Source organism: Triticum aestivum, chromosome 6D (assembly GCF_018294505.1).
Source record: "Triticum aestivum cultivar Chinese Spring chromosome 6D, IWGSC CS RefSeq v2.1, whole genome shotgun sequence".
Classification (NCBI taxonomy): Eukaryota; Viridiplantae; Streptophyta; class Magnoliopsida; order Poales; family Poaceae; genus Triticum; species Triticum aestivum.
In genome coordinates this window covers 476102977-476122216 of record NC_057811.1, presented here as the reverse complement: position 1 = coordinate 476122216, position 19240 = coordinate 476102977, and the positions used below count along the sequence as shown (strand labels likewise).

The 19240-nt window shown below is 52.3% G+C and overlaps 3 protein-coding genes across 13 annotated transcripts; 2 read left to right on the top strand and 1 right to left on the bottom strand.

Annotated features, from left to right (window-relative positions):
• Positions 1–3180: 3180 nt before the first annotated feature.
• On the top strand, positions 3181–4963 carry LOC123146081 (cytochrome P450 716B1). Its single transcript, XM_044565669.1, has 3 exons — positions 3181–4156; positions 4237–4424; positions 4534–4963. The coding sequence occupies exons 1-3, from the start codon at positions 3196–3198 to the stop codon at positions 4843–4845; spliced, it is 1461 nt and encodes a 486-aa protein (XP_044421604.1). The 5' UTR covers positions 3181–3195; the 3' UTR covers positions 4846–4963.
• A 2326-nt stretch (positions 4964–7289) lies between these two features.
• LOC123146080 (uncharacterized) lies at positions 7290–10278 on the top strand. 11 transcript variants are annotated; one of them, XR_006472603.1, is made up of 9 exons: positions 7292–7544; positions 7613–7833; positions 8126–8393; positions 8499–8616; positions 9000–9186; positions 9276–9321; positions 9396–9649; positions 9738–9813; positions 9912–10278. XR_006472603.1 is itself a non-coding variant. In XM_044565666.1 (7 exons), the coding sequence occupies exons 5-7, from the start codon at positions 9399–9401 to the stop codon at positions 10014–10016; spliced, it is 432 nt and encodes a 143-aa protein (XP_044421601.1). In that variant the 5' UTR covers positions 7298–7544; positions 7613–7833; positions 9000–9186; positions 9276–9321; positions 9396–9398; the 3' UTR covers positions 10017–10278. The 11 variants fall into 11 exon arrangements, 2 of the variants coding, with proteins under 2 accessions (XP_044421601.1, XP_044421603.1); XR_006472600.1 differs by having other exon boundaries at positions 8693–9186; XR_006472598.1 differs by having other exon boundaries at positions 7293–7544; positions 8126–8407; positions 8693–9186.
• A 6546-nt stretch (positions 10279–16824) lies between these two features.
• Positions 16825–18854, bottom strand: LOC123146079 (formin-like protein 5). Its single transcript, XM_044565665.1, has one exon. The coding sequence runs from the start codon at positions 18782–18784 to the stop codon at positions 17141–17143; it is 1644 nt and encodes a 547-aa protein (XP_044421600.1). The 5' UTR covers positions 18785–18854; the 3' UTR covers positions 16825–17140.
• Positions 18855–19240: the final 386 nt, after the last annotated feature.

Genomic DNA, 19240 nt, shown 5'->3' with positions numbered 1-19240 from the left:
TTGTCCTCTGTTAGCCCCCGCCTCCTCCTAGCGCCGCTCTTCTTCCTCACAACTCTATCTTCTCACATGATTTCTCTCAAGAACATATAAAACAAGAAGAAACACACACAGAGACACACATGACACATGTACCAAGGGAGACCAGATGACACAAGAGCTACATGTTTACCTCAGCCCTCATGGCTTTCATTTACTCACTCAACTTAAATAGCCATAACAAGAGCATCTTCACTATATCAACTAATCCTAAACTCACGCCATGCCCACCATGCACAGCTAGTCCAATAACTAACGAATGCATGGGCTAACTCTACGGCCATTTCCCCCGGCCACTAACCAATTCGACGACTTGGCCAATTTTGCATGCACACACTAAAAGCTTTGCATATGCACACACGTGAACACGTCTATACATGTGTACCCAGCCTCAACCTCTAGTGTGTGACCCAACTACAGAATAAAACATGATCTAATCAACTACTTTTTGCACTAATAACAAGATTTATTCCAACATCCTCTCGTTAGAGCAACTCTAGCCGATCCCCTATTTCAGAGGAGTATCCGGCTGTAGTGGAGTAAATTTTTACTCCTCTATAGATGGCCGACCTAGTCGATCCCCTAAACTTAGTGGAGTAAAAAAGAAAATTGCATAGGTTTTTTGTCCTGGCCGGATGAACAGGGGAGAGGGATATGGAAAGGATTAAGTAATGAAAGAGGAAGTCATAGCTAGTAATAATGACTTGTATAAAATCCAATTTTCCCTACTTCCTCCGTCTAGGTGTATAAGTCATTTTAGGTTGTGCATCGCGACCAAGGCGGAGGGGAAAACGAGAGAACTTAATGTTTTTTTGCAAGCTAATAGCATTGCATGCAATGAATTAACCACTGCATGTCATGTTTGAAAGTCTCAAGTCATTAAAAGCATGTACGGCCCACATCTCTTATTGGTATATATGTCACGAAACAAGAAACAAGGGGGGAGTTATTGTACCGTGCCTAAGTGTTTTGGGATTATTTGGTTTTGTAAGATGACTTACACACCTAGACGGAGGGAGTACCATTTTCTCCATCTCATTTTCCACCCGTCTTTCCAACCAATAACCATATGTGTTTCCCATGCATCCACTAATAAATAAACGATCAAACAGATTACTCTAGCTAGGATCATTACCAAAATAATGGAAAGTTGAGGTGCCGTCAAAAGTTAAGATTTTCTTATGGAGACTTGCACATCAATCAATTCCAATGGCCGATGTGCGCCATCATCGGAACATGTCTACTAGTTCGACATGTGGCTTGTGCGGCGCTGAGGATTCGTGGCAACACTCGCTGCTTCACTACACGGTGGCTCGGTGTGTCTGGGCTTTAGAGGATGTTGATCTGGTCGAAGCCCTGAACAACATAAGAGAACCCGGCGCCAAAAGATGGTTGTTTGCTGTAATTGATATACTGTCGACTACATAATTTATTCAGGTTGCGGTTATTCTCTGGGCACTCTGGTTCTCGAGGAGACAAGCATTGCATGAGGATATATTCCAAAGTCCAGTATCTACACAACACTTCATTCGAAGGTATATACGGGATCTGGAAGGGTGTAGGCCAAAGAGGGTTTCAACACCTGCTGGACAAAACCAACAACAAGCATCTTCGAGATGGATCCCACCTCCGCTCGGATCTGTAAAGATAAGAGTAGATGGGGTAGTCTCCATAAATCAAAATGAAGGATCTTTCAGTGCGGTGTGCAGGGATGCCTCGGGGCTATACTTGGGTTCTTCAGCAATAAGAATAAGGGCATCACTGATCCACCAACGCTGGAAGCCCTAGCATGTCGTGAAGCGCTTGCTCTGGCTACGGAACTAGCCTTATCACATGTGATCATCGCCTCTGATTGCCAAGAAGTGGTCAAGGACATTCACAAACAGGAGGGAGGGATGTACGCAAGCATTGTGAAGGAAATTGTAGAGACGGCAAGAACCATCGATGACTGCACCTTCATCTTTGAAGGTAGAGTTACCAATCTTGAGGCACATAGCCTCGCTAAGCACGCTTTCAGTTTGGATTTTGGGCGTCATGTGTGGCTATTAAACCCCCCAGACGGTGTTGTTGCCCTAGTCCCGGCTCCTCTTCTCTGTTGTGCAGACCATCTTCGCGGTGCCGTGGTGAGATAGTGTGGGAAGCTTGTGTCCGTGCTGGCGCAGGGTGGTGGTCGGTCTGGTGGCGAGCTCCGGAGTGCCTGAGGTAGAGGCTGGGATCGGGAGAAATCTCTGTTGGCTTGGCCGACACCGACGCGGTGGCGCCTGAGGGTGCCGCCGGACCTTCCTGGAGGGCGTCGGGGCTACCCTTCCTCTCTCCTCACCGTGTACCGGGGGAAACCCTTGGCAGCAGCGTCGTCATCGTCGTGTCCCTTCTTGGAGGTGTTGTTAGGTACCGGCACTTTGGAGTCTCGGAGCTTGGTGGGCGATCTCCGGTGGACGCAGCGGTCATGAGGCTTCGTCGTTTTTGTCGATCCGCCGTTATCGGCATTTGTTTCTTTTCTTTTTTCTCTTTCCTTTCTTTTGGGCGTGTTTGTGCTGCTTCCGCCCCAGCCCCTATCGTCGGTTGTATCGGTTGGTTGCTTTGTAATACAAAGCGAGGGAAACCCTTTTTCTCATTAAACCCCCCAGACCTTCCATGTATTCCCATGAACATTACTGAGTTATAATAAAGTGTGTTTAGATTAAAAAAATAGTAGGTACACTAAACCCTAATTAACAACATGTAGTTTTTCCTAGGGATAATTGACATGATCTCTTCTGTCGTTGCCTCTCCCCATGGCCTCGAGCCTTAACGCTGCCGAGAGGCGTCGCCACGATCGGTACAGACTCGAGGTCAGAGCAATAATTTCTGTCACACCTCCAAATAATCACCCAATAGTGTCGCCGCCACCATGAGCACTAAAAATATCGGGGAAGCATCACCATCGATGGTTTGGTGAGTGAGAAACGAGGGTGGTACAATGGCCGCCACCAACCATGGGAGGAGCAGTATGGTACGAGGGTTGACCGGACGATGGCATCTACCGAGTGGGCATCTCAGCATTTTCAAGGACGTTGGCAACGAAACATTCTTTCTTTTTCTTTGAAATCTTGTCGTCTAATCAGCCCCGTCTGCTTCAAGTAGTAGTATCACCATCGTCTAAGCACCGATCACTCTCCAATGGATTATTTGGCCATTGTCGTGGCACTCGTTGTCGCCGCCTCGTCCATTATTGCCATCCACTTCCTCACCAGGGCCAAGAAAAGACAGCCGGCCAACCTGCCCCCAGGCTCCCTCGGCCTGCCGGTGATCGGCCAGAGCCTCGGCCTCCTCCGGGCCATGCGCGGCAGCGGCGGCGGCAGCCGGTGGATACAGGACCGGATCGACAGGTACGGGCCCGTGTCGAAGCTGTCGCTGTTCGGCACGCCGACGGTGCTCCTGGCCGGACCGGCGGCCAACAAGTTCCTCTTCTTCAGTAGCGCGCTCTCGACGCGGCAGCCCCGGTCCGTGCAGCGGATACTCGGAGAGAACAGCATCCTGGGCCTCCACGGCACCGACCACGGGCGCGTCCGCGGCGCTCTGCTCGAGTTCCTCAAGCCGGACATGCTCAAGATGTACGTGGGCAGGATCGACGCCGAGGTGCGGCGCCACGTCGAGGAGAACTGGGCCGGCCGCGGGACCGTGACGGTGCTGCCGCTGATGAAGCGGCTGACGTTCGACATCATCTCGGCGCTGCTCTTCGGGCTCGAGAGGGGCGCCGTGCGGGACGCGCTGGCCGGCGACTTCGCGCGCATGGTCGAGGGCATGTGGGCCGTCCCGGCGAACCTGCCGTTCACGGCGTTCAGCCGGAGCCTCAAGGCCAGCGGCAGAGCCCGTCGGGTGCTGGCGGGGATCACGCGGGAGAAGAAGGCCAGCCGGTGCCAGCCGGAGCACGGCAAGGCGCCGTCGCGGAGCAACGACCTCATAACCTGCCTGCTCGGCCTGACGGACGGCCATGGCGAGCGGCTGCTGAGCGACGAGGAGATCGTGGACAATGCCATGGTCGCCCTCATCGCCGGCCACGACACGTCGTCCATCCTCATGACGTTCATGGTCCGCCACCTCGCCAACGATGACGCCACCCTCGCCGCCATGGTCCAAGGCAAGTGGCCACTGGCCAGTGAATCAATCGTTCCAACCTGCCATGGTCACTCATGATGTGTGCTTTGTTTCGTGACACAGAGCATGAAGAGATCGCCAGGAGCAAAGGCGACGGAGAGGCTCTCGCCTGGGAAGATCTGACGAGGATGAAGTTCACATGGCGAGTCGCGCAGGAGATCCTCCGCATCGTCCCTCCACTCTTCGGCAACTTCAGAAGAGCGCTGGAGGACGTGGAGTTCGACGGCTACCTCATCCCAAAAGGATGGCAGGTCAGTTGCTACTAGTCAACTCACCTCCTAGCCTAAGTCTAGCTAGCACAGTCGGAGCTCGGAGGTCGGAGGCTGAGAAACCTGATGCAAAAACTCTTGCCGTTCTCAGGTGTTCTGGACGTCGAACGTGACGCACATGGACGCGAGCATCTTCCACGAGCCGGCCAAGTTCGACCCGTCCAGGTTCGAGAACCAGGCAGCGCCGCCGTGCTCCTTCGTCGCCTTCGGGGCCGGCCCGAGGCTATGCCCCGGGATAGACTTCTCCCGGATCGAGACGCTGGTGACGATGCACCACCTGGTGAGGCGGTTCAGATGGAAGCTCTGCTGCAAGGAGAACACCTTCGTGAGGGACCCCATGCCGTCGCCGCTGCGTGGCCTGCCCATCCAACTCGAGCACAGGGCCTCCCCTCCTCCACCGTGACCAAGCTTCTTCACAGCAATCTCACTGTCATCGTCGTTCGCATTGCATTAGAAAAAGTAGCTTGCTGCTGCTGCTGCAAGTGTATTGGCCATGAGTAATAAATCAACGTATTTGTTAATTATTGTCGGGATAAAAACTACTACATCATTTAATTAATCGAAAAAAGAAAAGAAAATCCGCACGAATCTTTACGTATATCAAATGGAGCAGGACTTCGAGAAGACTTAGTAATTTTGATCTAGATGAGTGCTAGCCACACCCTAAAAAACTTGATCCATGGGAGTATGTAGCAGTGGCCAAGAGCCTTTTTTTTTCTTAAGTGGGATGTCCTTGTGAAGAATACACTAAGAGCATCTACAGCCGGGCGCATCAAACCTGCCCCATACGCCCGGGCGTGCCTCCCGGTCACTTTCTGGTCACATTTTTTTACCCAGACGGGCTCCTTAAACGGGCCTCAAACGCCTGGGCTGACTGGCAACCTCCGTATCCAGCCTAAATATGGGGCAGATATGGGGGCATCCGGGAGCGTCCGGGCACGCCCGCCACGTAGGACGGACGAAGGGGTCCCACGCGGAGTCGGCCGGAAACCCTGTGGTCTGACAGACGCCTCCTCCGTCGCCGCGGTGTGGATGCCGCGTGGCGCCGCTCCGGCTCGCCACCCGAGAGCAAATCTGCCTATTTAAGCCGGCCGAAGTCCCGCATCCCTAGTCCATCCACCCCCCTCCCCTCTCCGTGCCACCAGTCCGAGCACATCCACCTCCTCCCTCTCCCGCTCTGGCGCTCTGTCCAAGCTCCGGCGCTCCGCCATGGTCCGGACTAAGATCATGTACTACGCAATGCTCACGCCGGAGCGCCGCGCCGAGATCCAGCAGCAGATCTAGGTGAGACAAGCCGCGCGAGCAGCCCGCATCGCTGCCGGCCTGCCTTCGAACTCGCCGGAGCCGGAGGCGGAGAAGCAGCTGGGGGAATAGGAGGAGCCGAATCAGCAGGTGTCGGCCTTCAACATGGAGCAGGCGGAGGCGGAGTTCGCTGTCGCCTAGTCCGACGAGATGGCGGAGCAGCAGGCCATTCTAGAGTCCATCCAGGATGAGGCCTATGTGGAGGCCAACCGGGCGTTCCTCCGGCGGGAGCAGGTGGAGTCCGACGCGCTCTTCGCCGAACTCGACGCGGAGATAGAGGCGGAGGAGGCCAGAGCAGCGCAGCCGAAGGAGCCGGAGCTGCAGCTGCAGCCCATGCTGCCGAAGCCGGGAATGGAGAACGTCGTGATCTCCGACCAGGACTAGCTAGGATCGACGTAGTACGTTACTTCCTTGTGCATGTCTTTGTAAGAATTTAAGAATCTAGTATGAGATGTCCGGATGCAACAAAAGAAATTTGAGACGTGCCCGGTTACTGCCCGCGGGCGCGTCCGCGGGTGTTTGTGGGGCCATATATTTATCATATGTGGTTGTAGATGCTCTAACCTACCAATAGAAAGTAACAACAATATAATACACAGGCCAGAAAATTAACCGTTGTTCAAATCCTTTAAAAAAATAAGAGCACTTTTTTTTGGAAAAGGGATAACCCCGCCTCTATATCAAGCGATGCACATGGTCATTTGTACTTATTTTAAGAAAATAAGTCCACATGCTATTGCAATCATGAAATAAAATCAACTATGGATTATGACGCCAATACTATGTCATCCATGCGACTGGTCCTGTTACATGACATGAAACTACACATAAGAGAGATTGTACCTCCACTAAGCTAAAGAGTGGCGATAAAAGAAGAGAGAGTTAAAAAGGGAAATATATTAAAAACACGAGCACCATTTCAGAATTAGTTGTGGATTGTATTTCTTGACCATCTGGCCAAATTAGAGGAACATAAACTTGCGAACCAACCTGTCGTTGGATGGTTAGAGGGATTGTGGTATCCTCAACCCACCAGGGTTCAAATCATGGTGCTCGCATTTATTTCTGGATTTATTTCAGGATTTCCGGCGGTGCACATTGAGTGAGAGGAGACGTTCCTGTCGACGACGAGGTGCCTACGGTGACTTCATAAAGTTCAAGATGATATGTCGGCTCAGTCTTTCGGAGGTACTCATAGGGGTAGGGTGTGTGTGTGCGCGTTCATGGAGTGAGTGTATGCACGTGTATATGAGCGCTTACGTCTGTACTGTGTTCAATAAAAAAGGACATAAACTTGTCTTGTACTAATTAATGAGCATGTCCCAAATCTAAGGGAAAACTATAGGGTCAAAGGGTTTGGTATCCTATATAACTTAGAGGCTCATCCCAACTGGACAGGGCATTTTGGTTGCCAGGCTCAGCTACACCCTAAATCCAGATCGTCCGCTGAGCCATTGGGATGCGAGAAAGTCCAGCTGCTGCAGCAGTTTAGGCCCGTGGAAAAGGAAGATGCGGTAGCGAATACGCGGTGCACAGTGTCGTATGTGGGCCTTTTCGGTATGGGCGTCCGTCGTCGCGCGTGGGTCCGCGGACGGCTCCGTCACTAGGATGGGTTGTGCCATGGCACAGGTCGTTAGTCGAGGGAGCGTGGAAATCCAGAGTCGTCATCTCGTCGGCTTGGGCCCGTCATTGCAGGGTTGCTCTTGGATCTCGAGGGAACGAGGGCGGCGTCGAGGATGGCCGGCGGCGTGGCAGGATGGAGGAGAACGGCTTAGAGTTCGTGCTCGATCTGGTGGTCAGGTAAGCTCTTTTTTTCCGCCGCCCCTCTATTGATTCACAGACCTTTTCTTGAACTCCGGCGCCCGCAGGATCCCAATTCGGGAAGAGTTCGCCGATAACCTTGAGCACCCGGATCCGGTGCCGCTGAGGCTGCTGCCCAGGGGGGAGGCTGGCGCTCTTGGCCCGTATGATTCAAATGGTGAATCTGGTTGCGCCCTGAGGCGCGGCGGAAAAGAGCCGCGTCGCCAACAAAGTTAGCTCAATCTATCGGAAAGGTTAATCGGGAGGCACCTGGATGATGGACGAAAAGGTGAGCCGTCATGTCCCCGTGGTCTGATTGTATATTGAATTTGACCGCATTTGTCGACAGATAGTTAAGTTCAAGGGAGCAGGTATTTGGTTTTGACGTGTTTCAGGTAGTTAGATGTCGTAAGGTGTTTAGAATTTCAGATAAGAGAAACGTTGCGTTGAACCAGGCTGCATATCAGGACTCTGTCGATTAAATGTTTTGAGAAACCAGTTCATAATTTTCAGGGAAAATGCTACTGTCTGCAGCACACCAGTTTTGTGTTAATTGACTGGACGAAGCATTATTGCTGTAGGTTAAGACTAGGGAGTGCACCGCCGGACAGAAATTCGTGCGCTTCATGGATGAGCGCACTGGAGCAAGCGATACGGAAGTTTGCTGAGGAACCGACGAGGAGTGTGATTAAACCAGAATTAGGAACACGTTCCGATTCGTTGAACGAGGCATACGACTTCTGCAGTCTTTATTCATGGGAAGTTAGATTCAGTAAAAAAAGCCGACTGAATGCAGAAAGAACCAAGTCGATGCAGGAGAGAGTGTGCGGTTGTTCGCTAGGTTCTGTGGTACGAGATACAATGTGGGTTTCTTTTTTGTGCAATTTTGGTTTGAAAAAACAGCATCATGGAGTGAGCTGATGTGCCATCACTTTTTTTGATTTTTTTTTCCAGGGAAAGCCTGAGGCAGAGAATAGCTGATCATGCAGGTGCGAGTGCCGAAAGTTTTGAATGAGTTTTTGCTGAGTCCTGAGAATGTTGGGTGGATCACCGCCTACGACAATTTTGACTGGTATGTATGGGCTAGCATAGAACTCTTACTTGCTGGTAGCTCCCAGAAGCTGAGTTATTGTTTGTTGTTATTACAGATCAAAACAGAGCAGCCGAACCCTTACTTGCCAATCAGCCGGATTTTTCGTATAGATTTTTTGTGAAAACTGTTTTACCTGAAGAATATTTCAATTAGTTAGCTGAACTAGGGTAAATTGTTCGTAAATCAGTACCTGCATAGATATTGCATTAGTAGGGAGAACTACTGTACTGAATTAGCACGTTTGCAAATTTTCACGCTATGCCTCGGCAGTGCACCACCAGACAAGGCACCATGTGCTTCTAGGATGCTTAAACTGTTTTTTGGTTGATCATTGCAAAAATTAAATGTTGTTATCCTGCAAGAAATGGTTCAAGCACTTCCATCCACTGCTGGCAGTGGCATCCGGACAGGACTTGATGGATGAGCTCACTCCTGGGGGTGAGTTAACACTGAATTTGTGTGCATTCAACGGATGCCCAGTGAGAAAGAGAAGAAAATGTACCGCGGATGGCTTGACAGATGGAGAGAGATTTTTATCCTGTTTTTGTGGTATATATGACTCGCTTGATGATTCCTTCTGTTGTGTGTTGTCTCCACTGCATATGAACCCGAGTCTGGTGTGTTTGGATTGAATGCAGGATGAACTTTGTAAGGAAGACGACGAAATAAACTGGGATTAAACCAGTAAGTGAAGAAGTAATGAACTGCATGCTTCGTTCAGTCTGGTTTCTAACTGAATTTTTCAAACCGATTTTCAGTTCATGTTCCCTGTGATGTTCATGGATTGCTGGTCCTTGTACATTCTCGACACTGAGAAGAAGATTGTAATGGTGCTTGATCCAACAGAGACAGATCCATCAGATGAGATGAAGAGGAAGCATGAGGCGCTAGCGAGGAAGTTCCAGCGTAGGTTTTACAACCTTTTTAATGACAAGTTTGGAGCAGGCTTGGTCGAGACGACTGGATGGTCATTTGTGTACCCGTTGGTTGCGCAACACGAGCCATGCACCAGGTTAGTGATCCTACATTGAGCATACATAGATGAAGGCTAAATCCAGTTGGCTGCAGCAACCCTAAAAACCCATGTACTCTGCACGCAGGGAAGACGGTGTGGTGTATGTCCTGCACTACATACTGGAGTTCACTGGCCTTTACCTGAGATCGAATATGAACCAGGTATCAAACTGGGAAAAACTTTTAGTTGTGTACAGAGTCTAAATATGCCCCATTGACTATGCATTGAGCAGTTTTCTGCATTTTTTTGTTTCTCACAGGAGCAGATCGAGCACCTCCGCAAGAAGATTGCATGTGACATAGTGACGATGAAGGAGAATAAGGGATGCATCCCAGAGTTCCTGTACGAGGAGATCCTCGACTAAAGTGATGAAGTATTCGTTCACTCTACGTGCAGCCCGGCAAGATCTTTTGGTTGAATTGTCCCGATTTAGTTGTTGGGGCATTTTGCAGCACAAACACCTGCCACCTTGTAGATGAAAAACTATGGACATGTACTGCATTTTTAGATGGATTCTTAAGCAGTTTAAGTAAATGTAAGCGCTGATATGATATGTGGATGTATGTTCATATCTCAGAATGTGCAATGCTATTGGTACTAGTGGTTATTTGATCCCGTGATTTACATACCAGAATTGAGTAGCTGTGTCCGAAGCAGACATAATCCATATATGACTTTGACACTGAAAATCTGTTTGGATGACAGATATGGCTGTTTTTCATTGCAGCAAATCTGGGACAGGTTTATGCCTGAATTTGGAAAGTGTAAATCACTAAGGGGAGTGGTTTTGGAACAAGATTTTGATGACAACTAGTACCTTTTGATGCCAAGTGTGACACCGTACGATGCAGTTAGAGGACCGCTAAGGAATTTACTATAGATCCGTTGCATGAATGCTGAACCTAGCTGAATATGATCAAAGCAACGTGCAGACGTTCAAGACGGACAGAACTTCTGTTTGGAGATACATGAGACATCATACAGAAGGATGATGTACTTGTAGAATCGACGCCCGACTAGTCTCTGGTCCCGCCGCGACGTTCGTCTCGAGCTCGTCACCACAAATGGAGGAACATGGACAAGAGATGAGAGGGAGGAGGAAGTCAGCTAGAACGGACATGGCAGCAGGACTAGAAAGGGAATGGAGCGGTGGCGATGGGCAAAATCTGTTCTAGGGTTGCCCCACCAACCCTGCTGGGTTTACAATAATGATGGGCTGGAAGGGTGTCCGTTAACGATTTCCGTCGACAGAGACGACTCAGCCCGCGGCACAGGAGAATGGCTGGTCCGTGCGTTCACTAGGCTGGTCCGCATCTTCGGTACGCTCTGCCATCGCATTCAATGCTGCTCAGAGCTCGCCTGTTTTTCTCAACGTACGATGGAAATACCGGCAGAAAATACCACGCCTGGCACAGATCTACATGCAAACCAACGTTGCTGATTTCGGGAGCATCTGAGCCCGAGATCAGAAACGAATTTTCGATCCCAACTATTCTATTTATCTTAATATGCAGCTTATCATCTCAGCAATACTGCCACGTCAACAGTTGCCCGTGCATGATGCCAGCCTATGCCTTTCGCGGGGGGGGGGGGGGGGGGGGGGGGGGTGGGTGGGTGTGGTATGGCAAGTAGACTTTATTTCTAAAATAATGAATGAGTCGTTTAGAACAAGATGGCAAATAAACCAGGGATAGAACTTTCCCAGAACAGAAGACATACTATCAAAGGTCCCCAGAATTCAAATGAGCCATTTCGTTTCCAGCAGTGAACAGTTCCAGATGTTTGTCACCGTGGGAAAAGGAGGCCAACGTTTGAATAGAGAACAATGACCGGCAACTAACAAGGTGGGTCAATGAGGTAACAGCACTGATGGGCCAAATTTACATCCATCTGTGATGAGCTCGACCTCCCAATGGTTGAGGAGGACAACATCACTTGCTGGCCAAGTTTTAACTGGTAATATGTGTTAATAGTCTTGCACGGACTGTAGTCTTATCACTGACGCGCCCGCGCTGGCCTGTCGTGGTGACATTCATCGGTGATGCCTGGCTAATGGCCTGTCAGTGTGAGGGGCCAGTGCTATACGGGTTTTTAGTAGTGTCATGTCTAAAAGGTAAACATCGGGAGTCTATAAAATGTTATATAGGACTCCTGTGTCGCTTCCCCGCGGGTGACTCAGGAGAGCTCACCTCGCCATTGAGTAGGGCCCTCTCCTCCATCCCCTCCTCCCCTCGACGTGGCCGACAAGCGCCGCCAGGCAAAGCCCACGTGGTGGTGGCGGCAGTGCGGCCATTCTTCCTCCCTGGCAGGCATGGTGCGGTGCAGGGCTCGCTCTCCTTATTTATGGTTTGGGGCGGTGCTCCTTTCCCGACTTTGGCTTTCTTCCCCAGACGTCATGGTAGTCCTACTGGCGCGGTATTGTCCCCGTGGCACGGCAGCTCCCCATGTGCTCTAAGGGGTGTGGTGGTGCATGGTGGCGGCAGATCATCTAGGGTTTCCTGCCTAGATCCGTTCAGTGGTGGTTGGTGACATCATGGGGTCAACCGACGGCTCTCGATGGTGGTGGTAGTGCGTCTGGTTGTGTGGCCTTTGGCAGTGTCGGGTGGTGCAGGCGCTCGGGGACTGGTCGTTCTCGAACATCTATGGACGCATGGGACTTGGGATTTGGGAAAGGCAACGACTTTCGATGGCGGGTAGTGGTGGTCGAGATCGCGTGGGGAACTAGAGACATCTGTGGTTGGCGCTGATGCAAATCCATGGCGGTTGGAATTACCGGATGCCATTGGGGGCTCTGGATTTGGAGACGCCAGATCTGTGGGGCATCGATGCCCTTCTTTCCAGCGGCTGGTGGCGCGGTTGGTCGTCGGTGTAGCAGCTACCCTCCTCCCCATAGCTGGCCTCTTCCATCTGGCTTGGCCATCCCAGTCTAAGTTGAGATGGAGACTATCTGGGTGGTGGGGAGGCGGGTGCTTCTCCTCTGGCTCGTGGCTTCCTGGCATTTTGTCATCGATGAGTAGTTGGAGGGTTTTTTGGGTATGCCGGATGGCAGCCCTAGGAGGTGGACTGTGCGGTTGGCATTGTGATTGTGGTGGCTCCTCTCCTTGGCTTTGTGGATAGCAAGGCACGAGGTGGCAACGGATTGCAGGGCCAGGGGATCATTCATTTGACTCTTACTGATGATAAGTTTTTTTACTCCGCAAGAAATAGAACAAAAAACTGCCGAATAGAACAAACATTCGCAAACCATTTCTCAAAGTACGCGTCCCGATAGTCCTTAGGATTCTTGATTGGAGCTGAGCTAACCATAGCCCAAAGTCGTATCTATTTGGTCAATGAAACCCAAAAGGACTAGCAGAGTGCTTTCGTCATTGGTGCTCTATCCGATCTCAATGCACTTCACCGCTTCACTTAAAATTTCCTCTACCCATACCGTACTCCAGCTTGGTAGTTTTCATGGCATGTCCAGGGTTGAGGCCCTGGGATTTGACATCAAACTTGGGAAGGCCACCAAAAGACGCATTACGCCCAAAATATTGTTTGAAAGCTACCGCTTAGTTGACCTACCTATTGTCAAGGACGAATTCGTCCATTAAGCAGATGTATTTTGTTATTCCATTCAATCACCCTCTTATGTTTGCATACAGTAAGCAAATTTGTAATTTCAGTTTTGAAGGAAAACAGATGGAATATGACACCATGCCTTGCCTTGGGACTTGCTCTAAAGACGAGAAGAACTCGAAGGCGCTTTGGGCTGTCAGGGCACCATGTAAAATGCAGACTGTAATACGGGCGTCTATTATGCGCGTGATTGCTTACCTGCAGGTTTCCAGCTCTGCCGCGTCTGACCGCTGTAATTCGTGCAACGGAGAAGAGCGAGCTGAGCGCATCGGCCCAAGCTGTCATGAACCCACATGTATTCATGGTTTCCGACCATGCCAGAAGAATTTGTAGCTTCAACGCAAAGAAACACAATGGTGAGAAGATACTTGTCGCTCAAACGGACCAACTTGAGTTCATACTGTTGACCTTATGCAGGAGTATCTCACAATGCTCACCAACTTGACCTGGCAGGGAAAAACATGCGACAGACATGAGAAGTTGAGTAAACAAACAGTCTGAACCAGAAGAACTTGTAAGTTGAACACAAGAGTCGGTGAACCTCCGGCTTTTTGAACGGGCATGAAATTCAGTGAACAAACAGTTTGAACCCAAATATTAATAACCATTCTAAAGAACCATGCCGATGCATTGTGGAAAGCCACAGAACACAGAAACCAGAACTGAACGACCATTATAAGTTCAGTCAAGTTTATGGTTGAGTTCATACTGTTTTGGACGTGGCTACAAAACAAGCATAGAACCAGAACTAGCCATATCCCCAGGATGGCGCCCACGATCGACACCACCAGCACATGCACGTGGCTGCGACACCTGACATCCACCCCGGTAGATTTCCAGGGTCAGATGGTAACGACCGTGCACCACAATTTGGTCAGAGGAGGAAAAAATGGTACCCTAGCATCTTACTGTTTTGATGTTTATCTCAGTAAATTTGGTCGCGTTCACTGTAAATTTGTGACTGCATGGATGTTTCACGAGCTCATTTGTGCCTCACAACCAAACACGCTTCTGCGCACATTTTTTTTTGATAAATTTGGTTAAAGTCAAAAAACGTTTGAATTGGGACAAACAAGCAGTGTGTTTTAAACCTGATCGGAGGAGGGAGTAGTGGAAAATGGTACGCATGAATTCTGCCGTATGATCAGTCGTGTGGTCAGGTCCATCTCTTCCACTCAGATTTGTTCTTTTTTCCTTTGGCCCAAAGCATGCGCCATGGTCAACCTTGGAACGCTGCATTAGCACAGTAAAACAACCTCGAAAACAGGCTGAGCGGAACCCATGGGCGGGCGAATGGTGCTCAACATGGCACGCTTGCAGTGTCAGGCAGAGGATTACATGTCCAGGTGATAACCATGATTGGTGACAACCCAACCGGCGGGAGAAGATAACAAATCATGCCATTCGAAACAAGCAAGCCGAGGAGAAGACGCAAAACAAACCAAACCAGCTCAAAAGCGACCACGCTTTCCTTTAATACAATCCTTCCCCAGGTGAGGTCAGGTGGTAGGCCGCCCTAATCAGTGCCCGGGAGCTTTTGCTTCCAACTATAATACTCAGAGGAACAATCTGAATAATAATACTTAGGCTGAAACCTGAACAGTAACAGTACTCGAAAGCACCCACGCGATGCCATGGTCGCTTTTGGATGAAGCGAGCGAGAGCGAGAGTAGCAGCTCCCCCAACCGCCTGCAGGCAAAACCTTTGTGTGGTGTCACCCATGCCGTGAACACTCACGCACTCCATCGGGTCAGTTTGTTTGCTGCCAAGTCACACCATGCACATGAGCAAACCATCACCAGCAGCCCACACGATTAATACGGCGCAACCCGCAGCAACCACGCACACGAGCATTGAAAGCTATCGCTCGCTGGCTAACCAGCACCGGCATCTCCGTCCGTCCCCAAGCCGGCGGCATGGGCAGCCATGCCATGCCATGCCAGCCTCCATGTGCCGCCACGCCATGGCTGCACCTGCACGCAGATGCAGAAGCAGTGCAGCCTCTGGATCTGCTGCACGCTGCTCGATCGGCTTCGTGGAAACAGTGCTCCTCTCTTCCACTGCTCGGCCAACAAGCCACATGGAAGGAGGCTAGAGAGGTGTTCACCTCTGCTCTGGATACTGGTGCTAGCAACTTCAGGTCCAAGCTACCACTGCAGCTGCGGCAGCCAGCGTGCCTGGCAGCCGGGAGGTGATTCCGGCTCGACCACCGGACCAAGACCAAGGTCTGGTACTCTGGTCACAACTCGAGATGCCCCCTACCCTGCATCTGCATCTGCTGCCGATGATAGACAGCCGGAGCCAGGTTAGCAAAAGCGGCAGCAGCAGATAATATATACACACACCCAGGGGCACATTGCCGCTGCACTTTGGTCAAAAAGCCGTAGCAAAACATCTTTGCCCAAAAGGGGGCATGAGCATGATGATGATGGTGGTGGACTGATGCTGCCTCCAATGGTACCTCGAAAGAATGAACGAAAGATCCTCTTTGCTATGCAGCTTGTTCCCGCGTTTTTCTGGTCTCCCTCCCCACACTTCCACCCGAAGAGCAGTGGAGATCGGGATGGATAGATAGGAGGAATAGGATATGCAGCAGCAGTCCCAGTAATTCAGATATGCAGATGCACTTTGCCCAGCACTGCCCAGCACAGGGAGGCAGCAGCTAGTGCTTTGAGAACCATGCTGCCTCCCAGTCCCAGTGGACATACATACATATACATGGATGATGAAGCAAGTGATAAAACATGGTAGAATTCGTTTCAGAGAGACAAAGACTGTCTTGCACAGCTCAGGTGTCTTAATAATACAGCATCATCAGGAAGATCAGGCCTGGCCCAGAGACAAGACATGTTGTGTTACCTGCAGAAGCAGCTGCCTGATTATTAAAGCACACAGCCTGACACAAGTTAACACGCACGGTCATGGGCCGACATTTCGTCAAATCTCAGCTTCTCCATTCATTTTGATCAGCAAAACAGTAAAACAAACAGCGTGCTCTGCTCACTTCATATGCTCTCCACCAAGTTTCAGCATAATCACTGCCCAAAGCTAGCACTAAACTCACAAAAACGACTGAAACAACATCTCATAACATGAGAGAGCCAAAAGCAACAGCCTGAATAATCATGGTTATCATGAACCAAAAACGATGAAACAGCAATTCATAATCTGAGAGACTCAGAAACCACAGCCGGCATAGATAATCATGGTTATCTCCCGTGCTGCTACACCAACACAACAACCGGCATTTACGGCTGCTCATATACATACATAAATGCAGCAGCCTAGCTCCCCGTGAAGAACACAGGAAGCCACTCACTGTGCCTCATCAGACGAGAGCTTCCATTCTGCAGAGCTACTAGTTGGTATGCACATTAACAAATACAGTACCAGCTTCATTGAGATATTTGCATCCTCAATTCATATCTTGCTTCGAAAAGAACACAAAAGATCACATGGCCAATTCAGCCACATTGACATTGGCAATAACATAATCAGCTCAAGAGGATTAAACAAAACAAAGCAGCAGTGACAAAACTCAAGAGGCAATGCAGTTAATTAAATAACTCTCCAACATGCTAATATAATATCCATTATGTCCACAAAGGATTGTATGTACATCTAAGCACACCAAGCAGCAGCACTCACTCCTAGTTGCATATCACAGAACGAACGAACCCCAAACCAAAAACTTCTAAACAAAAAGGCAAAAATTATAGGTGAATTACTAGACACAATAACGAATTCGACATATTTAACCCATATTGACTTGGAGGATCCAACGAACGAACGAACGAAAATTGGCTGGCAGACAGACTCTGTTAACCCATACTGAATTTAGGTAGGCGGCTTGAGCTGGCTGGCGATCGATCACGAGACGGTCGGCTTCACCGCCACCGGCTTCGACGGCTCCGTGCCGAGCACTGCCGAGGAAGCCGACATGCCGCCGTTGACGGCCGAAGGGTACTGTGGGAGCAGGCCGGTGTAGTAGACCGCGCGGCCGTTGCTGTCGTACGCCACCTGCGGGAAGCCCTGAGCGCTCGACGCGGCGGGGGCGGGTGCGGTGCCGTTCCCGTTGGCATTGCCGTTGTTGTGCGGGACGGCGTAGTAGGAGGTGCCGCCGGGGTTGGCGCTGGTGTAGTAACCGTGGGGCGGCGCCGGGATGAAGAAGAAAGGGCCAGGGTCAGCGCCAGAGCCAGGGGCAACAGATCCATACCTGCCCGGCACCGGCAGGAAGGCCGCCGCAGGGGGAGCCGATGATGGGGGCGGGACTGGGGGCTTCTCCGGGAACTTGGTGACATAGTACTCTGCAGCGGCGGTCGGGGTGGCGGTGGCTGGAGGGTAGGCGCGGGTGAGGGAGTCGTCGCTGCCGTTCCTGGACAAGGGCGCTGGGACAGGGGCAGCCGGGGCGACGACCGGAGCAGGAGCAGGGGCGGCCTGGGGAGCCGGAGCAGGAGCAGGAGCTGGTGGTGGCTGCTGCTGCTGCTGGGTGGCGTTGTCGGCGAGCTGGAGCTTGTCGAGGTCCGGGATCTGGCGAGGGAACTCGGCGGGCGAGACGGCGGGAGAGACCATGGCGTTGTTGTTGTTGTCGGCGGCGGGGTTGGGGTGTCGGTCTTCATTTTTGGGCGGGATCTCGACGGGGACGTTCTCCCTCATCTTGGGCGGCTCGCCGGCCGGGTCCTTGACCTTGACCGCCGGCGGCGGCATGAAGCCGTAGTCGAAGCCGAAGAGGTAGTCGGGGCCCGTCTTGGACGCCGCCACCACCGACTGGGGCACGGCCATGGGCACCGCGGGAGGGGGCGACTGGACGGGCGCCGCCTCCTGCTTCATCACCACCTGCGGCTGCTGCATCTGCTGGCTCTGCATCTGCGGCGGCGGGGGCAGGGCCTGCGGCAGCGGAGGCGGGCTGGCGGACTTGAGGTCGAGGTACCACTCGCGCTGCAGGTCCTGCTGGTGCTGCTGCTTGGGCGGGGATGCCGGGCGCGGGGGCGGGGCGACGGGGAAGAGGAAGACGCGGAGCCTGGGCGTGGACCCGCCCCGGGAGGACCCGCCAGATCCCGGCGCGGCGGGGGCGCGGAAGAGGTGGAGGCGGTCGTACTCGATGACGAGGTGGTCGAGGTCCTCGTCGTTGGTGACGGAGACGAGCGCGTCGAGGTCCTCGCCGGGGAGCTGGTACTTGACGCAGAGGTCGGCGCGGGCGGCGGCGAGGCCGGCGAGGCGGGCGTAGAAGTCGGGGTAGCGGAGCGGGCGGTCGATGGAGAGGATCTTGGTGTCGCCGTTGACGTAGGAGAGCTGGTTGTCGTGCGGCCGCGGCTGGATGCGGCCCCCGTAGCTCACCATCAGCCGCACCTTGGCCGGCACCGCCGGTACCGGGGGCGGCGCCGACACCGCCGGGGCCGCCGCCGCCTGCGAAGCGATGGTCTCCGGGGAGGCGTTGGTGGTGGGGTCGGGGAGGTGGTGGTGGTGCGCGTCGTCGGCGGCGGAGTGGGGGGAGGAGTCGCCGGAGTCGGCCATGGCGGCGCGGCGCGGCTGGGATCCTAGGGTTGGTGGCGGCGATGGGGATGGATGGGGGGATGGGGCGCGTGGAGGGCGGGGGAGGCGTTATAAGGGATGCGGGTGGGTGCGGGTGGGATTAGCGGTGCGATTAGGGGGGGGTGGGATTCTGGAAGCGGGCCCGCTTTTGGGGGGGCGCCCGTGTTGACTGGCGGGGGAGTTGGGCTGTGGGCCCGGCTGCGTTGCGTCGGGAGATGCGTGGCGACAGTTGGGATGGGGGTGGCGCGCGCTCGCTCGGCTGTGCGCTGCGCTGCGGCGCGGCCGCGAATGCGTGTGCTGGTGCCGTGGGGCCCGCACCGCCACTTTTCGCTGCTTTTCGGTTGGTTTGTACGTTTTCTTTCTGTATAGTCTTTTTTTCCTCCGAAGGGTTGCAAAATGCTGGGTGTACCCGGCGGGGCGGGCCAGGGCGGCGCGATG